The 22770-nt window shown below is 38.8% G+C and overlaps 3 protein-coding genes and 2 long non-coding RNA genes across 9 annotated transcripts; 3 read left to right on the top strand and 2 right to left on the bottom strand.

Annotated features, from left to right (window-relative positions):
• Positions 1–742: 742 nt before the first annotated feature.
• On the top strand, positions 743–2052 carry LOC133729859 (uncharacterized). Its single transcript, XM_062157465.1, has 2 exons — positions 743–1172; positions 1475–2052. The coding sequence occupies exons 1-2, from the start codon at positions 852–854 to the stop codon at positions 1505–1507; spliced, it is 354 nt and encodes a 117-aa protein (XP_062013449.1). The 5' UTR covers positions 743–851; the 3' UTR covers positions 1508–2052.
• Positions 2053–2117: 65 nt separating this feature from the next.
• LOC133729970 (uncharacterized) lies at positions 2118–3498 on the top strand. The gene is made up of 4 exons (XR_009856566.1): positions 2118–2304; positions 2721–2839; positions 2939–3040; positions 3153–3498. It is a non-coding gene; the product is annotated as an uncharacterized LOC133729970 (long non-coding RNA).
• A 3032-nt stretch (positions 3499–6530) lies between these two features.
• On the bottom strand, positions 6531–9128 carry LOC133734087 (uncharacterized). Of its 3 annotated transcripts, none has more exons than XR_009858047.1 (6): positions 8880–9125; positions 8674–8771; positions 7706–7819; positions 7532–7623; positions 7344–7413; positions 6532–6758 (listed from the first exon to the last, which is right to left on the bottom strand). It is a non-coding gene; the product is annotated as an uncharacterized LOC133734087 (long non-coding RNA). The 3 variants fall into 3 exon arrangements; XR_009858048.1 differs by having other exon boundaries at positions 6533–6758; positions 7719–7819; positions 8880–9124; XR_009858046.1 differs by having other exon boundaries at positions 6531–6758; positions 7532–7819; positions 8880–9128.
• Positions 9129–12598: 3470 nt separating this feature from the next.
• Positions 12599–16606, bottom strand: LOC133728771 (actin-related protein 2/3 complex subunit 2A). The gene is made up of 10 exons (XM_062156209.1): positions 16384–16606; positions 16225–16291; positions 15934–16141; positions 15368–15537; positions 15176–15253; positions 14791–14923; positions 14623–14714; positions 13839–13895; positions 13090–13164; positions 12599–12975 (listed from the first exon to the last, which is right to left on the bottom strand). Exons 1-10 carry the CDS (start codon positions 16443–16445, stop codon positions 12940–12942), a joined length of 978 nt encoding a protein of 325 aa, XP_062012193.1. The 5' UTR covers positions 16446–16606; the 3' UTR covers positions 12599–12939.
• Positions 16607–17445: 839 nt separating this feature from the next.
• LOC133728770 (membrane-bound transcription factor site-2 protease homolog) lies at positions 17446–21834 on the top strand. 3 transcript variants are annotated; one of them, XM_062156206.1, is made up of 7 exons: positions 17446–18115; positions 18209–18356; positions 18446–18526; positions 18633–19061; positions 19162–19485; positions 20235–20400; positions 21279–21833. In XM_062156206.1, exons 1-6 carry the CDS (start codon positions 17679–17681, stop codon positions 20391–20393), a joined length of 1578 nt encoding a protein of 525 aa, XP_062012190.1. In that variant the 5' UTR covers positions 17446–17678; the 3' UTR covers positions 20394–20400; positions 21279–21833. The 3 variants fall into 3 exon arrangements, with proteins under 3 accessions (XP_062012190.1, XP_062012191.1, XP_062012192.1); XM_062156208.1 differs by having other exon boundaries at positions 17976–18115; positions 18205–18356; positions 21279–21834; XM_062156207.1 differs by lacking the exon at positions 21279–21833 and having other exon boundaries at positions 20235–20730.
• Positions 21835–22770: the final 936 nt, after the last annotated feature.

Genomic DNA, 22770 nt, shown 5'->3' with positions numbered 1-22770 from the left:
AAAGTGAGGAGGAGAATCTGTCGGAGGTAAGTAGAATTTTAGATGATTGTAAAGAATACTTTTCTTCTTTTCAATCAGTTAGAATTCTACATACCTACCGGGAAGCAAATGGTGTTGCAGATAGACTTGCACACCTTGCTAGTGTTGTTGTTATTGATGATGTTTGGTTAGATGAGACTCCTGCTATTATTCAGGATGTTCTCTACGAGGATTATTGTCACTGTTTTTCTGTAGCTCGGGGTTCAGGTTTTATGTCCCCCCCGATGCAAAATTCTACTTTTAATAAAATAAATGGAACCGGGCGTGGGGCTGAGCCTCCCAGCTAGGCTGGGTTCCAAACCCTTTTCAAAAAAAAAAAAAAAAAAAAAAAGAAAAAACAAACAAATAATCCACAAGAAGTTTATTTATATATTTATTTATGCATAGGCTATTGCTGCCCTATCATTTTATTTGTTCACCCTAATTGCTCATTACACCCTGCATTTTAATTTCAATTATTAAATTTACTTATTTAACCAAATTCTATTTCCAAAAAAAAAAAATCTCATTTAATTTGTACTAATAAAAAAACTAAGGGACAATGATAAAAGAGGTCATTTTAAAGTGTGTTATGATAATTCAGATAACACAAATGTCCTCATGATACTTTAGGTCACTCCTTATCAATCTAACACTAAAAATAACAACAATTACGAAAACTGGCACTGGCAGCTCTCAGTCTCCCTCCCTCCCGTTACTGGAGCTCATCTAACCCTTGTCCATTCGAACACTCGACCCCTACCAAAATCTCTCTCTCTCTCTCAAATTCTCTGCATCTGGATTATTTGTTCGTTCGTGAAGCTCCGAAATCCATGGTTTCTTCTTCCTTGAGACCTTCGTCGACGACAACGACAGCGGCCGTGGCAAACAATGGCGGAGCTAGATGGAAGTTCCGAGAGGCAACAACTCCATCCTGCTCGGTAAACGACGTCGTATGTTCCATCCAAGCTGGCGTCTTCCTCGACTTCATGGTTGAAAGAGGAGGCGGCGCCGATGTTGAGCGTGGAGGCTTCTGCCACAGGTTCGGAGGTGACTGTGGTCGCGGCGGTAGGCGCCGCGGTGCTGGGCCTGAGAGAATCATGAAGATCATGCCGGTTCAGAAGCAAACCGTTTTGGTTAGAGGGCTTCTTCTGGTAAGTAACGATCTCTCGCATGTAGATCTTGGTCATGGAAATCTTAGTTGTTATTCGTAGTTGAGTGATTGCTAATTCAATTGAATTGTGGTTGAAGACACCCTGGATTATCATGATTGATTGCTAGGCGTTTAGTTTGTATGATTGAGATGAGGAAAGTAGCAATAGTTATGTGAATTTGGAGTCTGAATACTATAGTATTTGCTGTGAATGACTGAATGTTAGACGAGGAACCTGCTTCGCATTGCTATATTCAATATCACTGGGTATGATATTGATGCATTTTCTACTCACTTCCTCAGTTCCTCTATCTCGGCCATGTTCCCCAACCCTAGTTGGCCGTCCCACAAGCTCTTCAACAAGACGTCGTGGACCGACTTCGATTACTGCAAAATCCCGCCAGGTCACTACTCTCCTTCATCACCAATCAATCAATCTATCCAATTCAGTTTGCTTCTAATTCTAAATACTAGCCCTTCTTTTTCACTTCTTGGCTGCATTCTGAACATGCATGTTGTTTATTTGATTATTATGTCTCTCTGTAAAGTTTGGCTTTTTCTATAGAGATAATCATAAATTACTGCCCAGCTTTAATTATGAGGCACTTCATGACTTTATCATCTAAAGCTTATGAAGCTATACCCTACGCTTTGTATAGAAGATCGAGGCTAGGCTTTCTGGCTTTCTATTTTTGGTGAAGCTTGTGACCCAAAATAGGCCTTGCTTTATATGGCAACGACAGCATGGATTTCTTACATTGCATAATGATATTAGTTTAGTGCTTTTAGATTTGGTCTATTTTTCCCAAATGCTTTTAGTAGGTATTATCTATAGCTGCTAGCACTCGATGAAGTTGTAGAAATGAAGTAATTATTCAAACTTGGAGCATATAACTTGTATTCATATATCTCATAGCTACTGATTTTGGCATTTGATAATTCCAGGAATTGTAATTTCTGTTTTGTAGTTGTGTTGGTAAATTTCTATTGGTTCTTTGATGATAACTTGAATATATATCTGAGTGAGGCGGCTATCAAGAAGGAAAGACATGAGGCACGGCGCGCTAAAAAGGAATTGAAGGGACTTTACTGGGGTGAAGCGCAGCATGCTTAGAGAGTAGATTCTTAATGAGGTGAAGACTCCTTTAATGTGATCTAAATGTTAATTTGAATTTCTTCTGCTTGCACTTATTTTAAGTTTGTAATTGAATGGTATACTAGGTCCTGTATTGATTTGAGTAGTTCTTTCAGAAATCTAGTTGTAAATGAGGTGTCATTTGCGCATAGGATCATATGGTTTGTGTTTATGAGTTGTTTGTACGTTTTTCTTCTAGACTCATTGGATTTGGCATGAAAACTCATAAAGAACGTTTCAAAGTTTCCAGGTTCTTGAACTAATGAACTACTGTTGCTGATTTGAAATGTTTATAATTATGATATTTGATGTTTCATGCCTTTTTCATAGTTGGAATGTGATATTTAATAGATTATATTGCATTGACATTCTATTGAATTGGCTTTGTGTTTGATCTTATACACCATAATGCAGTTTTTGTCAAGTGGTTTTGTTGTGATGCTTTTTCATTATGATGGTAACGTTGATGAGGGGAAGCAATTTTAATGGAATGATCTTGTCATTTATGTGTCTGCAGTCAATCAAACAAAATGGTACACATGACTTATCTTCATGCCTTCAATCATTTCATTTGTATTAGAAGTTGGCTTATTTTAGATGCGTTTCTGAGTGATAGCTTTCTTGATGCCTAGGTGGTTCGCAAAGCGTTTCTTACATCCTGATATAGTTTATCAATATAGTCGCATTCTTCTACAGGATGAGGACCTTGGAGTTGACAATTTCAATCCTCAACGGTACTGTAGCTGCATTTCCTTTTAGCAAATTTAGGATGCTTGCTTGCATTTGAACTACTGTAAAACTCTGTTGCTCAAACTCTATGTTGTTCTTCTTCTACAACACTTCTAGGTATGTGTCCATTGTTCGAAAGGAATGGCTTGAAATATCACAACCGGCACTTGATTTTTCCAAGACAGAGGTGAACTATATGGAGAAACTTTCAAAAGAGGAGGGGATTCAGAAGAAACTCAGCAAGGATATTTTGCAATATAAAGCTCATATAATCAAGATATTTGCGGAACATAGGTACAATTGGATCTCTGCAGATTTAGAGTTTTAGAAATTTGCCTAGGACTTAGGATGCAAGTCACTGGTGAATTGTAAACTCCAGTTTATTAAATAAATTAGCTTTTTGTATATTTTTATGATGTCACTGTTATGTTTAGTTTTCCTTAATAAAACATTACTTTTATAGATCTTTTACAGCACATTCTAATTTTTGGAATCTTTTGAATTCAACAAGTCAATGTCACTGACCATGTCCAAGGTTGATCACAAGTCAGTAGACAAGTCACTGAACATGTCATTGGCAATTGCATATCACTTGTCAAGTTACTGTTATATTCATGTCACTGGTTAGGTCACATTGCATTTCACTGTAATACAAGTCACTGGCCAAGTCACATTGCATCATTGACCATGTCACTGTTATACACTTGTCACTGATCAAGTTACTGGCCAAGTCATATTGCATATATTCATAGTAATCTCCTCAAGGGAAATCTGGATGAGGAGATATCCCCTCAAGACCAATATGAGTGAGGAGTAATCTCCTTAAGAAAATCTAGATGATGAGATATCCCCGGCCTCAAGGAAAATTTGAGTGAGGAGTAAAATAATTCCCTAAAGGCTAATCTGTGTGAGAAGAAATCCTCTCAAGGCTAATATGGGTGAGGAGTAATCTCCTCAAGGGAAATCTGGGTGAGGAGATATCCCCTTAAAGAAAATTTGGGTGAAGAGTAAAGTAATTCCCTAAAGGCTAATTTGTGTGAGAATAAATCCTCTCAAAGCTAATATGGGTGAGGAGTAATCTCCTCAAGGGAAATCTAGGTGAGGAGATATCCTCTTAAAGAAAATTTGGGTGAGGAGTAAAGTAATTCCCTAAAGACGAATATGTGTGAGAAGAAATCCTCTCAAGGCTAATATGGGTGTGTGGAGAAATCACCTCAAAACCAATATGGGTGAGGAATAATCCTCTCGAGGTAATTCTAGGTGAGTAGAAATCTCCTCAAGAGGAATCTGGGTGAGGAGCAAGAATTGAACCAATTTACCTGTGAAAGTAATTTTGATCATGGTTAGTTACATGTTCAGTTACATACATTGTAAGTTACATGTTTAGTTACATACATTGTAAGTTACATGATCAGTTACATAATCTGTGACATGAGGTTAACACACGTTGCCAAGGAGTTAGCCTTTTCCAGTGACTTCTCTGGCCAATGACTTGTATAGCGACATGGCCAGTGACCACACTGACCAGTTTCATTATATGATCCTATAAAGTATGTATTTGAACTAGCAACACTTCCATTTTAATAAAGCATACAACCTAAACAGACACACATTCATTATCTCCACATAAATGTATATGTTACTGTCCATGTGTCTGTATCAATTTCTGGCCAAGTCAGTGGCTAAGTCACTGTCAATCTTTAGCCAAGCCAAACCAAGTCCCTAGTTAGTGAGATCACTACCCAAATTATTGTTAACCTCAAGTCATTGGCCAAGTCATAGTCATAAACATGTCACTGTCAATCGTTGTTCAAGTCACTGTTAACCTCAAGTCACTAGCAAAGTCACTGCCCATGTCAATGTCAACGATCAGTTACATGTTCAATTACTTGGTCAGTTACATACATTGTAAGTGACATGGTCAGTTACATGATCAGTTACTTGGTCAGTTACATGATCAGTTACTTGGTCAGTTACATATCACAGTCATGACCATGTCACTGATCACGTAACTGTTAAAGTCACTGTCAGTCACATGTTATTTGCCAAGTCACTGGCCAGGTCATATTGCATGTCACTGTTATACACATGTCACTGACCAAGTTACTGGCCAAATCACATTGCATGTCACTGACCATGTCATTATTATACACAGGTCACTGATCAAGTCACTGGCTAGTGAAGTCATTAGCGTGACCAAGTCTCTAGTTACGAAGCAACTCGAAGAAGCTAGAAGAATAAAAAAAAAAAAAAAAAGTGAAATTCTCATATAATCTTGAGATGAGAGCTCGTTTAAGAATCGCTCCTCATTTAAGAATAAAAAAACTTATGAAAGTCAATTTTGATTAATCGAAAACCCTAGAGAGCCGAAAGCACAACCAGCGAGAGAGTGATCCTTCCGGCGGCTCGCCCTCGTGGCGGCGTCATCGGACGGGGTTGATTGGACCTAGTGTCCGGCAGTATTGGTCAATGGAATAATCTCAGTCGGAGTGGAGGCTCTGTGGCGGCTTCGTCATCCAAAACGCGAGGAGGTATCGCCGGGGAAGTCCAGAGCCGGTTCGGCGGCATTTGGGTAAGACGAGGATCGATCTCACAAGGAGAGGGAGGCGGACTGCCGGCGGTGACGTTGCTTGGTGGTGCGAGGACGGTTTTTGAGCGGCCCAGATCGGATCGGAGTTTTTCGATCTGGTGTGTGTCGTTTGGAGCCGCCCTGTGGAGAGGGGTTGTTGGGGATGGCAGTGATGTACGCTGGCGTTTTGGGAAGGACGGAGAGAGGATGGGATGGTCTGGTTTTGCTCAAGCCGGCGGTTTGGATGCCGGTGTTTGGACAGACTGGTTCCAACTTGCGGGTCGGTGTCGAGGTGACAGCAGCAGCTTGTATTTTTGGACTGGGCTGAGCAGGGGTTGGGCCTGGGCTTGGACTCTGGGCTCAACTTCCTTTTGTTTTATGTTTTATTATTTTCTATTGTTACTATTTAAATGCGGCTATATGCCGGAAATAAGTCCCTACTATTTTTTGGTAGGGAGAAATGGGCGTTGTCCCGGAATGCACACTCTGTGTGCCTTGTCTGGCCTAGCGAGGCGGCGATCTGTTTGTTTGATCAAATGGACGCAACCTCCTAGTGGCAGGATGAAATTGAGTGTCGCCGGATTTTTTTCCGTGCGGCAACATAGTGGGAAAGCTGTGTTATTTGTAATGATGCTTCTTCGTTATAGAGTTATCTTTCCGGTATGTCACCGCTATGTCAAAGCAATAGAGTAGCTATTCGTGCACTCTTTGCTAATTGGTGCTTGTTAGAATACATAGTTTTTATGGAGAATCCTGGTATTATTTCCGGATGTTCTCTTTATGCTTATTGTAATCTGGGGTTCAGGCTCTACGTCCCCCCCCCCCCCCCATGTATTCTGAAATTTCATTAATCAAGGCTTGAGGGCAGCCGCACCAGCCCCATTTCAAAAAATAAAAAAAGAGAATTTGCATTTCAATTCATTGAGTTCTGCTTCATCAGCAGATTTTGGTAATTGGTCAGCGCTAAAGCTGCTTGTGCAGAGTCACTCAAAGCTCCTCCCCTGGCCATGTGATGGTTGTTATTACCATTAGCTTATTCAATGTGTTCCTATCAGTTGGCATGCCCTGAACACTTGCTAACTGCTCCATTTCGTGCATCCTTTGCATCTGAAGCTTGGTTGCATTCGCATGTCGAGGATGAACCTGCAAGCCCTCTGCAATTTTCAGCAGAAAGTCAATCAAAGAAATCAATATAAAGAAATAGAATCAACAACTGAAACAAGCAACAAGCAAAACACAGGAGCTCACAAAAAGTTTGGCACAACAAAGAGGGAGGAAGTGAATCAATGAGAGCAAGAAATAAGTAGCCAAATACCAACTTCACCGCATTATATATCAAATACAAGAAACAAGAGCAACATTACTTCCTACAAGAAAGATGTGAAGACGACAACAAGCTGATTCCAATCAACTCTAGATCCACCATGTCCAAAACCTCCATTAACTTAATTAAACATAATACTCAAGAAGCATGCCTATTAGCTCCAAATTGAACACTACAACTACTTCACCAGAAGATAGTTAACTCATAGAATGAGTAAATTAAAGCTACAAGCAATACCAAGCGGATATCAGGGGCAAAACCATATAATGGTTTGTTCAAGAATCTGTCTAAGATGGTGCCGGAATACAAATATACAACTAATTGAACAAGAAATTACTAACAATATGCTCAACTCCATGCAAAGCAGCAGCAGAGAACTACAAAATGGAAAGAGGAATGAAAAACAGGAAAATACCAATTGGGCCAACTTTGTTTTCCTGGCAGAATTCGATCAAATCTTTCATGTTGTTCACAACCTCTGATATCTGTTAAAAGTTAGAAAGTTAGCAACTTAAATAAAATTCAAGTATAAAGATATACATGACATAAAAACTGAACATTATCTAACTCAACGATCATGTCCATGAATGCAATAAAATATACCTGCAAACACCTCACATATCTTTTAGAAAAGCCAAGTCATTCAGCGACTGCAACTCCAAACTCTTTGCGAGCTACCGCCCAGCTGGCAGAACCTTGAAGGAAACAAACAACATCGGTGAAGCCCTACTTCTTTATGAGGAGACATTAAAATTGAATACCAAACTGGTTGATCACCTCAAAAACTCACAAATTACTATTTGCTTGTAGATCCTGCTGAGAAACCCCATCAGATCCACTTTCAACAATCGTACTCTGGCACTTCTGTGCAACCTGAACCAACTGATTGACCTGGAAAATATCATGCCTTGTAAGTTCACCACATGAGTCTATACTTAACCTTATCTACTTGTTTCTTACGTCACAGCTCTATCTACTTAATTCATCGGTTTTCATCACTTAATTACACAGCACACTTGAAATTCTGGCATTAAGAGGCGCATATGTTTCTTTCAAATACACAGAGAAATTATCAAAGTAAAATTTCAGAACTACAACAAAACATAACTTAAGATGGCTCATTAGAAAAAGCAAAGAACGAGACACTACCTTACCAAATTATTGCAATCACTATATCTCACATAGTCAATTTTCTCATCCAAGAACATACATGCAATCACTACCTTACCAAATTATTGCAATGTCACTACCTTACCAAATAACTAAAAACACAGAAACCAGATACACGTGAGAGTGAGGAAATAGATAACCAAGTCTAGTACTTCATTACACAAATCTATTTCCCCTCCAAGAACATGAATTTTAATAAAGATCACTTCTTAACCAGCAAACATGAATTGATCACTCTAATTTACAACTGAGTCCACTCCGTGTTCCATGTTTTCAAACTTTTTTCTCTTTAGTTGAACAGGTTTTCACGTTAATAGACCAAACAAAGAAAGGAATTCAATTATTAACTCAACCAAATTGGTGGCTGTGCAACGCAAAATTTGATTGTACTCCTTAGAATCTCTCTGATGGTGAAAACTAATTAACCTGGACCGAGATTTCGACTATTCATTTAGATCCAAATTACAAGTGTTTCTTGTGCAGAACATAAACAACATAATTTGTAAGCCAGATTTTCATTTGATGTATGCCAGCAGATCTAAACTCGAAATAGTGAAAGAAAATAGACGAATTACCTTGCAAGCCGGAATAGTGGACACCGAGGCCAAGCTAGTAGGCGTAGCCACTGATTGGTGTGAGATCTTAGACATTGAGATAACCTTACAATTCACTCCTACTCCAACAAAATGACAAAAAAAACTATGAAGATTTCACGCAAGAGTCGATGCAATCTACAAAAACAGATCGAAAATCCAAAAGCAGAAAATTTAAAGTCCAATACCACAAGTCGGGATCAGCAATCAGCGACGAATCAGAAGCACATGCGCCGACTATCACGGTTGCAACAAAGCACATTCATTGGAATCGAGCCGCCGCCGCCCTCCGATTCCGGAATCCAACAGGAATAGGAAATTTTTTGCTCCTTCCCTTGGTCTCTCTCCGAAATAGCCAAGAACAAGAGAGAGAAGATTTGAGCTCTAGGATTTTTTTTACTTTAAGGGCATAATGGGAATCAGAAAAATTTAAAACTGACCTTTTTTAACATTAATTCATTACTAATAAGGACTAAATTAGTATTATTAACAATTCATAATGGACCTTTGTATCAAGTGGAAAATTAGGTGACATTTTTATCATTTCACACTCTAATGTGACATTTTCCATCATTTCCCTAAAAACTAAAATCTATTAAAGTTTCCTAATAAAATCATAATCTGATTTACTTCCATTTTTTTTTCTTTCAGTTTCAGTGTTCGTCTATTTCAATCGATGTCAAAAGATTAGTAAATCAACAACTTTGAGCAATGCTGAAGATTAAGTTTTTTTCTTTTTCGTGTTTAAAATTTTTACTTTCGGTGTTCACAAACGGTATTGTAAATATTTTGATGAAATTAACACTAATGATTTTGTGAACTGAATAATAGATTAACGATGAGGAAGCAACAAGAGACTAAAAAATTAGTAATAAATTCAAATTTGGGTGGAGAAGATGAAGATTAATGTTTACGTAATGAGAAATTAATTAGCCTTTGTATTTAATTAATTGGCTATGTATTTAGTTTTCCTTACCGATTTGGATTTTAGAAAATTAGTGTATTTATTAGTCATTTTGTAATTTGGTAATATAGTGTTTCAATAATTCAAATATTTGTAGGGTGAACTATTCAATACCCGCATCCTTATGCATATCTTCTACACGCAAACGAACGACTTGAACTTAATTATTAGAAGACTAATGACCCAACGAATTCATAGGAATCTTACTATAATGTGATTGAGAAAGGAGAATGAAATAGGAAGATTCATGCAGTGTGAATATATAGCTAGATAGCTAAACTAGTCTAGTTGATGGTAGCTAGCTAGGTAGTACGTAGTAGAATATATTCCTATCTGATGGGTTGACTTCCAAACTTGTAAAATGGGCTGAGGACTAGAAATTCCGTAATATGGCTAAACAAAGTGGAATATATCGCCATTGATATACAACTAGCAACGGTGCCCGCACTTTGCTACCGGATGTGAATCGCAACCATGAAATGTACTTAAGTTTAGCCAACTTTGTCTCTGAACTGAAGGCTTATCAAAGTTTCCAATATCGATAGCAGCTGGCAACATTTTCCATTATAGTAGATTGTTCGAAAAAATAGGCTATCTTAGTTTAAGGTCAACTTAGTTACAGTTGCTGCTAGAACATTTTCCAAAAAATAGTTGTTCTAGTTGCTCCAGGTGTATATACACAAAAGGTGTTAACCTATCAAAAGTTGGTCATGGAGTCTATCCAAAAAAATTGCTTGCTCCAGTTCTCTTTAGACAAAAAGTGGTGCAAGAGTTGCAATGACATGCTTATTCAGTCGCTTTTCTGCTTGCTAGGTTGTGCAATGTCTGTTGATGACGTTGCTGATTCAATGTTAGCTTCTCTATCATTGTGAAAAAATGAAAACATAGTTACTGTTTTTTTCATAAATTTGAGCTGTGACTCTGTAATATGAAGCTGAATGAAGAAAAATTTGTAGAGGTTTACCTACGAGCTTTTTTGTCTGAGTCGGTGTTGAATAACTCTCTTTTGCTTCTATCGATCAGGGGGTGGAGTTTCGCACGTTTATAGAGAATGAAAGAGTAGCAGACAGGTTGGCAGCGTGCAAACCATATTGGTCAGAGTTGGTGGGAGACTCTTCGAGATTTTTTTGCAGACACCTATGGCAGCGACCTTGTTTCTTCAGTTTACTAGCGTCTACTATAGTTTGATTGTACTCTTGTATTTTGTTCCTTTTTATTGGTGCATTGTTCCTTTTTTTTTTTTTTTGAAACAAAGGTTCATTGCATTAGATGACCAACCAAAAAGCCAGAGTCTAACATACACTTAAAGACAGAAAAATGGCGGGGTAACTAGGAGCGTCTAAGCAATGTAAACTCATTACAAGTCGATTTTGAGCCCGCTTTGGAAACGGACCCATAAACAAAGAACAACTCTGTGTCTTCTAGGGCAAAATCATTGTCTAGCATCCCCATTAGCCAGGCACGCAATTGCGGTACCAACAAAGAGTCACTTCCCAGCAAACAAATAGGAGTCAGTTCCTCATCCATAAGCCGCTTCCACCAGTCCAAATTCAAGATAATTACCAATTCCGAAGAACCATGATCTGAATTAGGACTGACATTTTAAAAAACCTAAGCCCAAAATGTGGGCCTAGTTACATCCAAGCAACCCAAGTTTGAGCCCAGGCCCAAAGGCCCAAGCCCAAACCCGAGCAGCCAAGACAGCAGCTTCTGCCAATCCATCGGCGTCGCCACCAAGCTCTCCGGCGGCCGGCCCCTCCAGCATCGCATCACCTACAACTGGGTCCGCTGCCTTCCTTCCGAACCGGCAACAACCCCACCGGAAATCAGTAAACTCGATCCCAATAAACCAAAGTCGATCAGGTGCCTCGGACTCCCAGAACCTCGACCAAGCCTTGCTGGGAAGATCGAACGAACCCGCTCTGTTCCTCGACGCTCTGATCCTTTGACCCGACCCTTAAACGTCAAGCCAACCAGCCACCGTCGCCTTGGAGCAAACCAGTTTCGACCAAAACCAGCCAACCACCGATCAAGAGATCGATCAAGTAAACCACCAGACCCGTCCTGTGAAGCCAGTCAAGCTTATCACCGACGCTGCACGCAGATAGCCGCCGACTCTGCACGATGGCCGCCGACCCCACCGCTTAGGCTCGAAACTAGGGTTTCGCTGGTGCTATGGAACTTGGTGATTGTACGCTTTTTTGTGTTTCAAGGAAGTGGCTTGGCCTAGTCCTCCCTGCTTTTGTACTTCGCTCCTTTAACAATAAAATTTCGAATAAGGGTGAAGAGTGGACCCTTATTTCGCTTCATTAAAGAAAAAAGGTGGAGTAATTATAGTTGGTTCCTGCTTACATTCTCGATCTTTCTGACTTGCTCCTATAAAACCAAGGCGGACAAGATGAAGAAAAACCAGTATTCACGCTCTCATCGTATTTGTATTGCTTGAAGTAGTTTTGCTATTGGAGCACTGCTTTGCCTGTTTCGCCAGCTTTTGTATATTGTTTTCTAATAGCTGAGTGATTACCATGTGGATGTTTGTCATACATCAACCTTGTAATTAGCAATCACAATACCAAGAAATACCACAAATACCTCTTAATGTCTTAACTCCTGGGTCCTCACCTCTAATATCAACAATTTGCAACAATAAACAGGTTTGCCATAATGAAGATGGAAATAATATGAAGAGCTTTGGTTCCATGTCAGCTTGGATCTTGGTTTTGTCATAGCCTTTTGGGTTGCTTGAGGCACACTACATGAAGAAATCATGAACATTGATCTTTCGGCCAAGTACCTTGAACTCCATCTTGTATTTCATTATTTTGCCACAGCACTATCGGCTAACAGTTGTGCTGCTAGGGAGAATTTCTAATTTACTAGAAATTGAAAATTTTAAAAATAAACAGTGGCGATGAAGTAGATAGGGGCAAACTCACATCAACCAACGAGTTCTGATTATCAAAATCACCTAATACAAAATCACATATATAGCAGCTAAACCCTAGAACCCATCCCCACCCATTTTAGCATGTCATTTTAACCTATCAACTCAATATTGCCTTGAACAAAATAACATTTACTGGTTCACATAGGACCAACTACTAACCCATTAATAACTAAATGTATTCTCTTTTTCTACTAGAGGGATAAAATACAAGCACTTGCACTCACTTGCATTTGCAGCAGACACAATTCCTGCATATCCTCGAGCAGTTCTTTTGATGACAATATTTCATTGCATCCAAGGTGTACGTCCTTCTCACTATCTGGCAACCGCACCTTTATTAATTAAAAGAATGGTTCCTAGCTTCCTTGAGGCTCTGCAATCCAGTATTTAAATAGATTTAAGGAAAAGAGAATATGTTTCAGCAAGAGTACACCAATTTCATCACTATGCAATTGAAGTGCAAAAAGCTTTGAGATTGATGACAAACCAGCCGTTTAAAGGATCTATTCTGTGCTGCATTATTCCTTGCATTCTCCATTCCAGGCTTAGCACGATCAAGAGCCTAAGGAAACAATAAAATAAAATATATAACTTTTGTAATATATATCAGATGATGCAGTCCAGAGAAAGCCATCACTAAATTGGTTTTGGAAGATATATAGTGAAGTAAAAAGCTATAAAACTGAAATAGAACCCAAATAAACTCAACAAACAGACCCCTGAACAAAGATGCTGCATCTATCAACCCCCAATAAATGGAAGTGTGCCACCTCGTCATAAACTATAACAGTCTAAACCCTAAAGATGGAGGATTGAACAACTGAACAAAGAAATGTTGGAAACAGGTGATGCAACCAGCTGTTAGTAATTCTATACTTATCACTCCCATGGTTCCTCCACAATCAGCACAAGAAATCTCTGAATTCATTCCAATCCCACATGTCGAAATAAGACTAATGGGGAAACCCAAGACAGCACCAGATGAACTTTATACAGCGTAGCTTCATAAAAACCTCATTATACCATATATGCTATATGTTGGCATTAAGCCAGACAAAGGAGCTCAGCTCAACAAGCATCTAATTTAGTATGTAACAGCATGTAGTTGAGTTCAGGCTGTATATATAGGTGGGGGCATAACCACGCATTCAAGCATTAAGGGGATTTGAATACAACCACTCAGAAACTAAGAAAAGATCAAGCTGGAGAAAGAGTTGAAAAAAAGGAAAAGACTACCTCAATCAAAGATTCTACACGACGTCGCATCCTTGTATGCATGAATCCCTCTGAACACTGGAAGAATATGCACAAAAGAGATTTAGATCAAGCAAATCAAAAGAAGAATAAAATCACATTATGAATCAGTAAAGAAGCATGCTGCCATGCAGCAGTCTCACTCAGAAGGAGTAGAAAGGCAACCAAATGATTGTGTCAGCCAAATATCAAGGAGCATGGAGAATTGTGCCAACATTTGTTGTACATGAAGTGAAAAATAAATTAAAGCTTCAATGATAAGCTGTAAATAAGAGTGAATCACACAAGGAAAAACCATCAAAAAGATCTTTACTTCCCACATAAGAACCCAACTTTCAACAATGCATATATCTTACCATGCCCAGCTTAACAGAATATTCTAAATTGATACCGTCAAATATGGCTTCCATGCTTTTTAAAAGTAAAGGAAAATATTCAGACAATAATATTCTACATCTAGCAGTCGAAAAGCTAACTAGATCATACTCGGCTAGATCACTAGATCGTACTCGGCTTGATACCATCAAATATGGCTTCCATGCTTTTTAAAAGGAAAGGAAAATATTCAGACAATAATATTCTACATCTAGCAGTCGAAAATCTAACTAGATCGTACTCGGCTAGATCACACTAGCTAAACTTTAGAAGGTTCTGCACCATTTTCTCCTAAATATTGGAAGTCAGCTACAGTACCAAACTAGCAAATCAGGAGGTAGAAAAAGAGAACAAAAGACGGAAATAATAGGTGCATATGAAAAAGTCACACCTTAACATGATAACTAACATATGCATGGAAAGTTGATAAACTCCAAACTGTCCGATCCAGTTTCTTGCCTTCCACATGACGAGGTAAAACAACTGCATTGGTACACGGTACAGATTATTACAGCGAGAAAGAAAATTAATAACAAGCAGCCCATTTCCATGACATTACCAAAAGTGACAAATCCCGCATTGACAGATAGAGCTTCATCAGGAGCTCCCTTTAGTTCTAAAGGAGGGGTCGGAGACCACATACAATAAGGAGCATTATTAAGTCCAGCCGTACGTCTTGCATCCACAAATTCCTAAATGATAACAAAGCAAACCTTCAGAGTTAACAATAAGAACTCAGAAGTATACAAAACCTCATAGCTTGAGGGGTACTATTTCAAGATTGGACAAGCTTGCACTATGTACGATATCAGATAAGTGAGATAACTCTTATTAGCCTCATCAACATACTTAGTTATGACTGACTTTTATCTCTTCCAGGTAAGAAATTTATATTTGCAAGTCATTTCTGTAGTTCAACTAATTTAAGAGTATACTCAGTATACCTGCAGGAAGGAAGTTGCAAGAACAATGTCAATAGAGTCCTTGAATCTCATAGGAAATACCACGGTCACCTTTTCTGCCTGTCACAATAATTATAAAACTTTACCAGCAAATTTTTCAAGTATTGTCCTCCTAAGTAGCTAAACTAGAAAATATAGAAAACAGACTGGAATCATCATAATATTTAACTTTACCTGAGGAATAAGGAAAAAGGATTCCTTTGGCCGGTGCACAAGAGCAACAAGTGGATCAATATCGGAAGCAACAGTCCTCGAAGTAAGCTGCTTCAGAATTACTCTCAATGGAGCTCCTAGCACCACTTCCCTTACGGATGCAATCTTTACCAAAAGAGCATGTTTGTACTCTACACATCATCAACATCAAACAACAACATGACAAGACAAAATTTTAGAAACTCAGCCAAAATACAAAATCAAACGAAAAATACATAATCTGGAACATGGATAACAAGGGGACGCCTAAAAGACTATAATCCACTAAAAGATCATCTAAACCAATCCAAATAACGACCAAAGAACTAGGTGGGTTTTATATGAGAAGCAAGCAATCCAAAAAACTCAAGAACACTACCAAAAACAGTTCAAGAAAACCTCTCCGAAAGATTCATCATTCTACCTAATATGCTCATATACATAACAAGCGAGAAATGTGAATTGCATTCACTGACTTTGACACTGTCCTAAAATGTTAGAGCATATTCATGGCAATATAATGACCTTAGAAAAGGAACTCGTTGAACCTTCATCTGTAGGAAGTTTAGAGAGATTGAGCTTCAATGTAAGATTAAACCCATCTCTAGGTGGGTCAAGAATCTGCACTACTGATCCATACGCAGCCTTTATAGCCTCTATAGCCCCAGCAGGAAGCCCACTCAAGAACACAGTTTCCGGAGGTGGGGTCGGCAGCGAAACCGAAAGCAGCACAATGTGTGGATTTTTCATCGTCACCTGCAAAACCATCAACGGTCAATGACCCATTGGAACTAGTCAAAATCCCTAATTGGGTTTTTGGGAGAAAACCAATCAGTCACCTGAATGTGGTACCGGACGTCATCGAACTCGGCCCAATGGTAGTCCAGCTCCACCGCTTTTTCAATGCTGCAGAATCAGAAGACAAGAAAGTGGTCAGAAACAATGGGGGAGTGAGAAAGAGGGAGAATTTGATTGAATTGGGGAGGAAAGGAACGAACTTTTGGAGGCGATTTAACAAGGTGTCAAGGAGGAATCTTGAATGGGATTGTAGAAGTATCATTGAGAATTGAAATGGGCTGTGGGGGGTTTGGTATTGTTTTGGGTTTCTGGGTTTTTGGTGTCAGTGGCTATCTGCGTCGGAGAGAGAGAGCTGAGAAAGTCGCAGATGGCTGGGATCTACAGTGGAGAAGAATAAGAGGTGCCGTGTCACTCCAAGAGTTCAGACAAAAGAAGGGCCAGACCATCATTTGGCTTTTGGTATTTATACCTGCTGCCTTGTTTTATTGGTTTGTTGCTGTTTGCTCCTTGAGTTCCAATTTAATAACAGTTAGAAACCCCTAGGTTTCCTTTTCTTGAACAAAAATGGAATTTGGTTCATAATTATTGGCTTATTGCTCAAGTAAAACTTGATGAAATAAAATCAAAAATAAAGATAAAAGTATTACTATCATTCTTCATCATTGAATTTGGATCCAATGACATAATAAACAATCAGTTAGGGACCTGATCTAACTTTGCTTCATGGTTTCATGTAGGAGTAGGACCTAGGGCTAAAACCTAAGAATTATATGTACAGAGCAGAAAAAACATATCATCACGTAGCTCAGAATTTGCAACAAGTTGGCTTTCATAAAAATGATCGTAAAATGGCTAACTCCTTTGATTTCATGTATTACCTTTGCAATTTTAAGGATTGATATATAGATACGTATCACTGGCTATTAAATACAATGAAAGGCATTTGTAATCGTTGTATGAAGTCGTAAACTTCACAATTAGTTCCTGGCTTTGTTCGCCACTATCCAAAGCTAATGAAGTTCATTGTCATTATAAGAATAAAAATCTTAGATCTTCAAACTTCAAAGCATATATTGTAAACAATGTGCTACTTTTTTTTTAGAGGAAATTACTTGATATAATTCAAAGCATATTGTTGTAAGCAATATTTAGACTTCATATACCACTTCTTTGATCTAAACATATTGAAGTAACACTTTCGATTCTTGCACTGAAAGTTACTCACAGTTGAAATATTGAATGACCCACATCAATCCACTTCCCTAAAGACATGAGCCGATGGCCGACCTAAGCAGCTAGGCCAGGATACCAGGACTGCTTGCCCACATACGTGCCACTCCTCAACCCAAAAAGTTCTATCAATTTGTGCCACAATTGCAATATCAGCAAAACTTTGTGCTTGAATTATAAAAATTCAGTCCAGAAATCCAAACTACAAGTACCCAAGCCAAGAGAACAGAAAATTTGACCAGCAAATAGCAGAGACCATACTACAATGGAAGGAAGACGATTCAGAAGGTTCGGGATGCCAAGACGAAACCCACAAACCCACTCTCCCAATCTCCTCCCTACTCACTCCCACACTCCCTCCGCCTCCGCCTCCACCATATCCTGCTGCTACTGCGACTACAAATTCTGGGCCTTCAACGACCCTCTTTTCCATTTGGGCCGAAACCACTCCCTCCCTCTCAAAGCATGGTTCTCCGTCGGCGTCGGCTTCGGCCTCAGCGCCCTCCTCGCCGTCTCCCTCCTCCTCATCTTTGAACTGGGCCGTGCTCTCACTCTCTTCCCTAACCACCTCTTCTTGGATACCTTCCTCTCATCTATCTCCTCATGCTTCGCCAACCCATTGAACGACGCCGTCTATGTAGTGGTCGCGACCCTCGTTTCGGTTTCGGTGCACGAGTTCGGGCACGCCCTCGCTGCTGCCAGGTGATTTGTATTTCTTTAGCTGGTTGTTCTAGTGGTAAATGTTGATGCTTTTTTATTTGGGTTTTGATTATGTTGAAGCGAAAATTTAGGCAGTGAGGGGATACGTATGGAGTATGTGGCTGTGTTTGTTGCGTGTATCTTTCCTGGGGCTCTGGTGGCTTTTAATGATGATGTAATGCAAGCATTGCCTTGTTTTACCGCGCTTCGAGTGTATTGTGCTGGGATTTGGCACAATGCAGTGGTGAGATTGCTGTGGTTTTGAGTTGTTTAGTGGTGAGGTTAATGTGGTTGGTGCAACCAGTGTTGATTGGATTTGAATTTTACCTGCAGTGCTGTGCGGTTTGCGGGTTGGCATTGCTACTCCTGCCGGTGTTGTTGTTTCCGTTTTACATACACGGTGAAAGCCCCATGGTAGTTCACTCACCGCGAGCATTTGATTTGTTATGTTACCGATATGGTCTGAAATGGATGCGAGTTTGACCTTTTTATTTTGTTATGTTATGATTGTGTGGTGTAGGTGTTGGGTGTACCTTCTACGTCGCCTTTGTCTGGTTACTTGTCCCGTGGTGATGTGATTGTATCGGTGGATGGTGTACCCATCCGTAATGCGCAAGAGTGGATGGATATGGCGGCTTTCTTGAATGAATTGTCACTTAATGATGGAAACCACAACATGGATGTCCAAAGCGTTGGGACAGTCAGTAACAGAAAGGGGTACTGCGTTCCTAATCCTACGATGGAAGAAAGCAAACAGATGCTTATAGTAGATAATCAGTCTTCATGTCCTGATGGTCTTACGTCATTTACAACTGTTCCCTGTGCTTATATAAACATCAATATTGAGAAAACCTACTGCTTGAATGCTAAGGATGTAGTCAAGCTTAATAAATGTGGTGATGGATGGCCGCCGACCATAACCAATGGCAGCAACTGCATATGTTCGCAGGTTAGTATCTGGATGTTTATGATGGAGGCAGAGGCAGTTTGAGGAATACTATTACTTTTGTGTTTCTGTGCAAATAAATATAATTCTCTTATTTTTATAGGACGAGTCCTGCGTAAGTCCAATTCAAATTCCCGGCTTAATATGGGTTGAGGTCACTTATTCAAGGCCCTATTCTCTGGAATGCTTGCGAGTTAGAAGAAAATCTTTTGCGGACTCAAGAAATTCTGATTCAATGGAATCTAACTGTGGCGGGACTTTTGTTTTTGTTGGTAACGTTATCTCCATGGCACGCTCAGTCCAGTTAACTGCATATCGACCTCGTTGGGCATTTCCTTTGGGTACATATCTTCCAAATGTACTTGAAAGGATTTTGAGATGCACATTCCAGGTCTCTCTAACACTAGCTCTTCTCAACAGTTTGCCGGTAAGTGTCTTGATAAAGAGTTAATATCTAAGACTTTTCGGCCTTATGTGATCAGTAAGCATTCTAGATTTTCAAGCCAAAGGATTTCCTCAAGAGCGACAAAGTGTTCCCATTCCGGCCTTATCTTATTTTTATATTCTCCTTGTGTTTCTATGCGACCTAAGATATCCTGAATTTAGTTTACTAGCAGAATATACCGACTGAGTTTGGTCATATGAGGACAAAATCCATCCAGGGTTAGATTGTACTAAGCAACCCTAGCTCAACTTGATTTAAGCCTGATCCTATGTAGGATAGGTGTATATTGTTTATCTTTTTAGATGTACATTGTATTCCAACTAAAGCTTAGCTAGTAAGTTGGTGACTAAAGTTCTGCTATTATCCCAATAGTGTTGACATAATATGATGTGAAAATATGTTCTTCTTTGTAACTTACTCATCTTCACACCCTATTGATCGGAGCTTGCCAAGCTCATGCACTATTTGTTGGGATGATTTCAATTTTGAACCTTTGGCCTAATGAGTGCATCGCCGACTAAATATTAGTTCTCCTTCTTCTGTGAGAGGGTCTGTGATGCTTTAGTTAATCCTCTATTTAGGTCCCTCTAAGTTTATGCAACTTGGTAGTGATTTAGAGTCTTTTCAAGAACATTTGCATTCTCAATTTTCAGCAGATAAACAATGATTAAAGTCATGCTTTTTACAATACTCATAAGTGTTTCTTTCCTTGTTGAAATGATATGTATTAGGTATACTTACTGGATGGTGAATCAATTCTAGAGGCGAGTCTTCTACACTTCACGTTGCTGTCCCCAAGGAAAAGAAGGAAAGTTGTTCAAGTTTGTCTTTTTGGGGGCACACTCATTTCCATCCTGGCCTTTTTGAGGATTGTTTTATATGGTTTGTAGGCCAAAGGTAGCAAATTACTTGAAGCTTTTTTATATAATTTTGATATTAGGATTACATTGATCATTCTATATCATATATTGGTTTATATGACACACGAGCTGCAAGATGATACTCTACTATAACTCATAATCCATCCAGAGATGCATTGTATTATTTCATCTGGGCTGTAAATTTTGATAGAGATACTGAATTCTATTAGTAAGTGCACGAGTCAGTAATTTGGTGCTTATCTGTTTTAAAAGCTTAAAAGATCAACACTGTAATTAATGTACCTATTTAGGGACAGTCTATGTTCTTTAATCTGAGACTCATGATCAGAAACTAATATTTAGATTGTTTCAAGGTGTCTCTTATGTATACTGCATTGGGTTTGGAATTTTGATCAAGTGCATCTGATATGCATAATTGTAAATACACATTTTCAATATATCAGTCACTTTGATTTCGACTCTTTAGGTGGCATTTCCTCTTATTGCATTCTTTAGGGATTTAGAATGCACTTCAGCCTTTAATGTTATTTAAGCATCAACTTATCCTGGTTCTATTATGGTTTTCTTGATTGGTACTGGTTTTCCTGTTCATTTGTGTCTTATTTTTTGTATCCTTTACTATTACCAGCATTTCACTCCAGGGATTGATTGCTATAAACTGTATAGTATGAACCATTTCAATTGTTGTTTTATTCAATGTGGATGCACAACTTTCACTTGTTACTTTGCTTACTATAAATCAGAAAGGTTATAGTTATCTCGAACTGTGATTTTGTTTGGTCATATGTGTTAATTACTGATTACAATCAATACACAGCACAACGGTCACCTTCTTATGAACATGCATGTCATGTTCCCCATTTCTCACTTTTTTTTTTATCTTACATATAATAGTTACCCTCGGTTACTCAAAACACCCTCATTAGAGAGTTCAAGAGCTCTGGAAGAGGCAGCTGACGGCATGGCTGTTATGGGCATTATTGGTATACAAAGTACAACACTTTTCTTCTTCATCAGCTTCTACTAGATTACATTATGTATAGAAAGCACTGTTATTGCAGCTGAGCTTCAAAACTGAGAAATAATGCAATATTATTGAAGCCGAGCCCTGCCAGATGAATAGTGAGGGGCATCAAACCATTGGCTAGCCTTGGTAACACTTCCAAAAACTATAGTTGTGCCCAAGTGCAACCTTGCTTTTGTAGTCTGTTCCATAAAATATGTAGTCTAGAAAACAGATTACACGGAGGTTGAACCTGGTTCTACTGGCTTACCTTCAATTCTTTGTATGCAATATCAAAGCTTGTTAAAACTATTCTAATTTTTGATCCCAGAAAAGTGAACAGAATTGAGTCAAAGTTGAAGAATTAAGAACCTTACATCCCGGACTCTGGCCACAAGAAGCCCAAGTTTATTTTCTACTTTTCTGGACTGAGCCCTAAATTTATTTTAAGCATGGTTTTGGTCTTTTGGATAGGGTCGGTCACTTGTGCGATTAGGATTTAGCTGGATTGGGCCATTTCTGAAATGAGCTTAGCTTTTTCATTGGTCTGAAATTGATGAGTTGTGAGTATCACTGAACAAAATTTTGATTGAGAAAATTTAGTTGAATATTTAAGTGTGATAGATATTTGATGTTTTATATCAGTTACGTGTACGTGTAATAAACTTTTTAGTATTTAGACCACTAAAGTTCTTGTTTGTGCTTTCGCCCAGATTTGGCAAAATTTGGAGTATTGGTGAGTCCTTTTAACTCTAACGCTGAAAATTGCTTCATATTTTCCTTCACTACCTCCCTCACAAAGTTTTTTTTTTTTTTTCTTTTTTTTGAGAATATCCCTCACAAAGTATTGGTTACATATTTTTGCTGAAATTGAAGTTCAAAACTGAATCAAGGGGGAGGCTGAGCCTCACCCATATGATTTTTTTTTTTTTTGGGTCTGACACCCATGTGATTATTACTAGCAAATAGAACATTCAAGATGATCACATTTCATCTGGGGTATTCAGCAAAAAACAACAAAACTAATATAGTAGGCCTGTCACCCATGAAATGAAAACAAAAAAATGGCCCAAAACTAATGTCGCACGGCTCTTGTAGCTCCCAATCTCCCATTCCCAACGTAGGTATTGGATTTTCTCAACAACATAAAAAAAATTACAGGCATTGGATTTTTACTCAGTCTCTCAAATCAATGCGTAAGCAGGAAGGTGGTGGGAAATTGGGGAAAAACATACTGTATATGTGTGGGAGTGGAATATAACTTTCGAAAGATACAAAAAGGGTTTTGCCAGATTTTCAAATTCACGCTTAAAATATCCATAAAAAGGTTTAGAGGGTTGTTTGGTCCTCTCAGACTATAATGTTTGTTGTTACCAACCTCAA

Source organism: Rosa rugosa, chromosome 2, assembly GCF_958449725.1.
Source record: "Rosa rugosa chromosome 2, drRosRugo1.1, whole genome shotgun sequence".
Classification (NCBI taxonomy): Eukaryota; Viridiplantae; Streptophyta; class Magnoliopsida; order Rosales; family Rosaceae; genus Rosa; species Rosa rugosa.
The sequence above is the reverse complement of the archived record's forward strand: the minus strand, read 5'-3'. Positions and strand labels throughout refer to the sequence as shown.

What these genes read in the sequence shown, in the direction of transcription:
- LOC133728771 (XM_062156209.1), bottom strand. Translation starts at nt 16,445, where the DNA reads ATGATACTTCTACAATCCCATTCAAGATTCCTCCTTGACACCTTGTTA. An exon ending in TGCGGGATTTGTCACTTTTG is followed by an intron (nt 14,715 to 14,790) that starts GTAATGTCATGG and finishes GTACCAATGCAG; the next exon opens with TTGTTTTACCTCGTCATGTG. An exon ending in ATAGATCCTTTAAACGGCTG is followed by an intron (nt 12,976 to 13,089) that starts GTTTGTCATCAA and finishes ACTGGATTGCAG; the next exon opens with AGCCTCAAGGAAGCTAGGAA.
- LOC133729859 (XM_062157465.1), top strand. Translation starts at nt 852, where the DNA reads ATGGTTTCTTCTTCCTTGAGACCTTCGTCGACGACAACGACAGCGGCC. An exon ending in TGGTTAGAGGGCTTCTTCTG is followed by an intron (nt 1,173 to 1,474) that starts GTAAGTAACGAT and finishes TCACTTCCTCAG; the next exon opens with TTCCTCTATCTCGGCCATGT.
- LOC133728770 (XM_062156206.1), top strand. Translation starts at nt 17,679, where the DNA reads ATGGAAGGAAGACGATTCAGAAGGTTCGGGATGCCAAGACGAAACCCA. An exon ending in GCAACTGCATATGTTCGCAG is followed by an intron (nt 19,062 to 19,161) that starts GTTAGTATCTGG and finishes TTATTTTTATAG; the next exon opens with GACGAGTCCTGCGTAAGTCC. An exon ending in CTCTTCTCAACAGTTTGCCG is followed by an intron (nt 19,486 to 20,234) that starts GTAAGTGTCTTG and finishes GATATGTATTAG; the next exon opens with GTATACTTACTGGATGGTGA.